At 31.5% G+C, this 6,393-nt stretch overlaps 2 protein-coding genes across 3 annotated transcripts in view; both read right to left on the bottom strand.

Annotated features, from left to right (window-relative positions):
* The window catches only part of LOC129988074 (uncharacterized), a 36,696-nt gene extending 33,393 nt beyond the window's left edge, over positions 1–3,303 (bottom strand). For both annotated transcript variants that reach the window (XM_056096184.1, XM_056096185.1), the window contains exon 1: positions 1,721–3,303. In XM_056096184.1, coding sequence (XP_055952159.1) covers positions 1,721–3,127 — 1,407 coding nt within the window. In that variant the 5' untranslated portion in view covers positions 3,128–3,303. The remainder of the gene's footprint in view (positions 1–1,720) is intronic.
* A 2,160-nt stretch (positions 3,304–5,463) lies between these two features.
* LOC129987525 (uncharacterized) lies at positions 5,464–5,946 on the bottom strand. The gene has a single exon (XM_056095495.1). The coding sequence runs from the start codon at positions 5,944–5,946 to the stop codon at positions 5,464–5,466; it is 483 nt and encodes a 160-aa protein (XP_055951470.1).
* Between the last annotated feature and the right edge of the window lie 447 nt (positions 5,947–6,393).

Raw genomic sequence — 6,393 nt, forward strand, 5'->3', positions numbered from 1 at the left:
ATGCTTATATTATCATATTAGCTCGTTCATTGGAACCAGTTGATATGATGACCATCTGAAACGTTGGTTGTGTTTTATTACAAATAAAACTCTCATGTAAAGTTGATGCTCATAATTTTTTCAACAGAGTTCTTTCAAATATCGAACCTCAACAGCCGTTAAAGTCATTTTATTTTATTAATTTTGCATCTGTTCTGTTTATTATGTATATGAAACTTCCTAGAAGCGATGAATCCCATGTCATCATACTGGGATAAAAAAAAAAAGTTAATATCTAAGTAATATCGCATGCTGTAGCTGCGGTAATGTTCAATTTCTTTTTTCTGATCTAAATTACGCAGACAAATAAACTCCAAAATTATTTTTGCTTAACTTTCAACAACAAAAAAACGTCAAACGCTAAATATTTAATATAACAATGAAACATGATTTTGAATTCAATTAAAACAATGAAATATGTAAGTAAAAATTTTACAAAAAATATTTTTTTTAAATTGTTAAAATTTATTAAAAAAATTTACACATTAAATTGGCGTTATTATAAAAAGACATTTTTGAAAATTTGTTTGAAATTTTTCTTTACAATTTCTATATTTTCATGAGAAATAAGATATTTTTATTCTATATATTTAATTTCTACAAAGCAATAAAGAAAGAGGGAATTTCGTACTTTAATTAAATTATATCTCTAAATTGTAGCCATCAGATTTTTCAGGTCGCCCTTCCATTTAGAGCATCTAAAATGAAATAAGATCTATATTCCTTTAAACAATTCTTTTTAAGTAATTTAGTCGCTTTATATTCCTGCACTATATTTTGTTTAAGTATGCAAACTTTCTAGCATATCTACAGAGAAGATTCAGTTTTAGTTGTAAAGACTGTAAAGCTTCATTAACAAATTTTTGGCGTATCATTATTAAAACGTTCATATTCTTTAAATAAAGAATTAATTAGGATTTCACAGACTCATTGCCCTAACGATATAACTTTATGCAAAAATTTTATTTATAGTTTTAGTTGCAATAACTGTAAAGTTACAGTTATAAATTTTTGGTATATTATCATTAAAACGTTCATATTCTGAAGATAAAGAATTCATTAGTGCTTCACAGAATCATCACCCTAACGATGTAAAACAAAGTGAAAAATTATGAAATAAGTCCTCTTTATGCCACCCTCTTTCATGTAAATTTATTTATTTCAAAAATCAACAAATTGAATAATAGCGCACACATGAAAATGTGTTTACGTTTATCAGGTTTTTTTTTCAATAAACACACCGATATTGCTTGGCATAAGAAAAAATATTTGGATGCAGTAATATGGTAAAGAAAAAAACATTTAAATGTAAATTTTGAGATATGGCTACTTTTACGAAACCTTATTAGAAGAATTCTATTATCGAATTTATTCGAATTAGTTATTACATTTTTAGGATTAAATTATTACATTATAAATAATTTGTGATGCAATGAGTTGCAGTTGGTTCATTTTGCCGAACAAACTATACATTCTTAAGATACTGTTTTCTATTTTGAGTTCATCATCTATAAATGGGAATCGGTTTTTTATGGCATTAATTACATTCATTTTATGCTAATTACATAAAAAATAGTCATCTAATTGGTAAACTTTTCAATCATTTTTCTATTTAAATTCTTTTTTTTTTCCTCATTAACATTTTTTTTTAATGTTTATGAAGCAAAAGAAAATATCTTACCTCTGGTAGTTCAATCTCAGCATCTATTTGTCTTGAATAAGAATTGCATTCTTCACAAAATGAATTTAAATTTTCAAAATAATTATCTTTCTGTAAAATTTGTGAAAAGGTGGGCACTTGAGATTCATTGTTTTGATTAAGATTAGAAAATGTGTTTTCAGACAATGCAAATTCCTTATAAAAATTCATCTGTTCAGAAATCTCGCATGCTGATTTTTCAGAATATGCATTCTCAGTATCCAGTTCATCATGAACAAGTACTCCATCTTTAAATGATGAAATTTCATAACTAACGTTTTTCTGATCAGCATCGAAACATGTTGATTTTTCATTAAATTCCTGTTTATTGTCCAAGTGCACTTGATTGCTATCCCATGATACTTCTTGGAATAGTGAAATTTTGTTATTTATAATTTCCTGGTCATCAATAAAACGCACGGATTTTTTAAAATATCCCTGTTCTTTTCTGAATTCCTTCTCATCAGTATGAAATAATATATTTTCGGATAAAATTTCAACACACTTATTTTCTTGATCACAGCAAAAATGTGTTAATTTTTCTGAAACATCCTCCTCATTTCTCAGGTCGATTTGAATATTGAACAAAGAATCTTCGAATGGTATCATTTCATTATTGTATTCCTCCAGGTAAGTGCTGAAAATTGTCTCTTTTTCAGCATCGCTCTGGTTATAACTTAAATGCTTCTGATGGCATTGTAGAAGTCCTCCCTGTTTGTGTAATGAAAGTTCATTACAGTAATTCTGCTGCTCTCCTACGTAGGATGGTAAAATTTTAAGAAGAATTTGATATTCCTTCAAGTTTATTAGCTCCGCAGGAAATATCAGTTTCAACAATATCATTCCAATTTTGGACGTAGTCCGCCCAAATTCAGAGAGGATATCACTACTCAATAGTTTTGTAGTTTCCTCGTATAAAAGCTTCTTTTTCAAACCCATAACTGCAACATAAAAGTTCTTTCTAAATTTGCTTTTAAAATCTTTCAGATAAATGTTAAAAGAGCCTTTTCCACATAATTGATGATCAGATTTAGGTTCATTGTTCAAAAGCGGAAATATATCTTCGACAAGAAAGAACCTTTTAGAAAAATCCGTGACCGTGTGGACAAAGGACTCTTTGGCTTTTGGCAAGTATTCCTTATTTCCCTGATTTATCTGGTGAATGTTGAGTGATATATCGTTTCCAAATCCGTCAATTAAAGTTTTCCGCATCGTGCCGGAAGATTTATATGTATGAAGTTTCCTTTCAAATATGGCAACACATACTGGATTAATAGAACAAAAGAAAAAGAATATCGATTGACAATCCTCCAAAAGACCATCGAAAATATTATAAAAACTCCATATTTGGCTTCTTTCTAGTTGAAGACATAGGACAGCTGACAGCATAATGTTGATCACAACAAATCCTGTCGACACTGCTTCGTACAGTGGCGGCGGGGTGGTCGGTGTATACAAGAAGAAGAAGCATGATATTGATAGCTCCTCAAGACATCCAACCGCGAGCGTGCATACTTGTTGTCTGGCACATTGTTATCAATTCAAGGGAGTTTATATAGGTCTTTTTAAGCTGCGATTAGTTCTAATCGTTTTTATTATCTTCTATATTTATTTTTGTTGAGGGAAAAGTCTCCGATTTCTAAAAGAGAAAGAAAACCCCTTGACTTTGACACTTTTGGTCAAGCAATATCGAGCAACTATGATAACAATGTTTGCCCACGAGATCAAACGATCTTCCACCTTCTCGTAGTATTGTGTAATTCAATGTTTATTCTAATAGATAGTACTTCTGAAAGTTTCTGTAGTTTAGGCTGTTTTGTTCAAGGCTATGGCAGAATGTTTTAGGTATTTTTGTACAGAATTAACATAATTTCCTGTAATAAATATTTTATTTGTATTAAAAGACGAAACCTTATGATGTCCACAAAAGTTATCAACAGAAAAAAGTACTTGATTGGAATAAAACTAAGCCACATGTATTGAGAATTTCAAAATCAGCATATGGTTTTTATATGTAAATCTCTATTTACCTGATTTGATTGAAGGTAAAATTTAAAATGCTGTCGTAATAGACACACACACACACACACACACACACACACACACACACATATATATATATATATATATATATATATATATATATATATATATATATATATATATATATATATATATATATATATATATATATATATATATATATATATATATATATATATATATATATATACATATATCTTTATTATTCTTAAAATTATAAATAAATTTATTAAAAGTATATAATAAAACCAAATAGAAAACCAAGTCCGTATTTCTTTCAAATCAAGTCAAGTCTATTTTATTTATCGATCGAGTTTGAGATAGCTACAACAGTATGATACCCATAATTTTTAAACTTTTAATTAAAATGGAAATATAATTGTCAACAATCAGGACACACTACGCATGCGTGAATTTTCAATGCCAGTTGGCGTAACGCAAATACGCGAATTGTCCACGCCAGTTAGGGTAACACAATGTAGATTAGAAATTTTTTTTTCCTTTATTCTGTTTTATTTTAATTTAGAAGAACTTCAGAATGAATCCGAAAGTTCGATTAATTAACACTTTTTAATTTTAAATGCATCAAACTCTAAGAAAATGAACAGAATCATTTGAAATAATCGATCGAAAACACGTTAAGCCTAACCTCTTTAGCGTGAGAAAGAAAAACAACTGAAGCCCTACTCATTTGGCGATGGAAAAATGAAGACTTTTAGTGGGAAAGTTAGTTTTTAATTCATAAAAAATTAACCACTCAATTAACCGGAAAAAATAGTAGCCTATGTCCTATTCCAGACTACAATCTATCTCTGTGCTAAATTTCATCCAATTCCGTTCAGCCGTTCTGGTGAGATTGACTAACAAGCATCCAAACTTTCACATTTATAAATTTATAATAGTAGTAGTAGTATATATATATACTACTACTACTAGTAGTAGTAGTAGTAGTGTACGGAGCGTCCCCCTAGCGGCGTTGGCGGTACGGAGCGTTCCCCTACCGGCGTTAGCGGTACGGAGCGTCATCCTATTGGCGTTCGCGGTACGGAGTGTCATCCTAACGGCGCTCGCGTCGTCTCTCAACAGCCAATAAGAAGCTATCTGATTCCCGCTCTAAGGACTGTGTTCGGTACTGTATTAGCGTCCCTCGATGTAAAGCGGCCCAGCCGTTCGTCCAGTTCATTAAATTTGTTTATGTTATATTAGTGTGTGATTCTCTTAATATGAGCCATTTCTACGCATTAATCTCAATCGGGCTTTCCCCTAGGGCCCGTGAGAGATATTTGATTTGATATATAATCCTATTAGTAGAGGCCTGTTTTTCGAGCCAGAGTTAACATACCTCTACATATATATATATATATATATATATATATATATATATATATATATACAGGGTGTCCCAAAAAAATGCATACACACTTTAAATAATTGTAAATTTGGGGTTTATTATAATTCGAATAATTTTCAACATGTAAAAGATTCTACAAATATCATTCTATTGTCTTGTTATCGCATGTTCTCAAACTGATGTCCATTCGGCTCCAGACACTGCTGACAACGCGAAGCGATGGAATAGCACACATGCTGGAACAATTTCCTTGGGATATTCGTACATTCATGTTCAATGGTTGCCCTCAATTGAACAACTGTTGCAGGTTTCTGTGCGTAGACTTTGTCCTTTAGGTATCCCCATCTTGCTGGAAATAAAACTCATCCTGTTCAAAGACCTCTCTAATGCTTGGTATGACAGACTGTTGCAGCAAGTTCAAGTAAACAGGACCAGTCACAGTAGCATCAAAAAAGAAAAAGCCACACCACACTGTAATTCCTGGTAAATTAACATGGTGGTCAACCATAACATGTGGATTCTCAGGTCCCCAGTAGGTGCAATTGCGTCTGTTAATCGAACCATTTAATTTAAATGTGGCCTCATCACTCCACACAATCTTTGTGGGAAAGTGTGCATCTTCGTTACATCGTTCCAAGTACCAATCGCAATACTGTACTCTTCGGTCTGGATCATCGTCATTAAGAGCATGGACTAATCTTGGAATGTAGCTTCTCCACTGACAACGTTTCATGATGCGATGCACATATGATTTTGAAATGCCTACCTCACGACTAACTTGCCGCAAAGACTTTCTTGGACTTCGTTGAAACATTTCCAGTAATCTTTCTTCTTTCTTGGGGCTAGTCGATGTACGTGGTCTTCCGGAACGGTTCTTATGGACGTCCTGAACAGTTCCATCAGCTTCAAACTTATCTCTAATTCGAGTGATGGTAACTCGTGTAGGTGGTTCTTTGTTAAACTCTCTCTTAAATTGTCTTTGTACTTCTACTGCATTTTCATACTTCCAGTAGCATTTTGGAATAAATTTCCTTTCTTCAAATTCAAGTCTGTCTGCCATCACTCGGTTCATTGGGTTCAGTCAGTAAAGAAAGAAGAAATAACTTAGTTATCAGCTGCTAAAATGTGTATACATTTTTTGGGACACCCTGTATATATATATATATATATATATATATATATATATATATCCAATTATCAGATCAAATATAAAGTCTGATTCATCCATATGATGTTCGAAATAATTTAAAAATCTTTCTAA

Source organism: Argiope bruennichi, chromosome 10 (assembly GCF_947563725.1).
Source record: "Argiope bruennichi chromosome 10, qqArgBrue1.1, whole genome shotgun sequence".
Taxonomy (NCBI): Eukaryota; Metazoa; Arthropoda; class Arachnida; order Araneae; family Araneidae; genus Argiope; species Argiope bruennichi.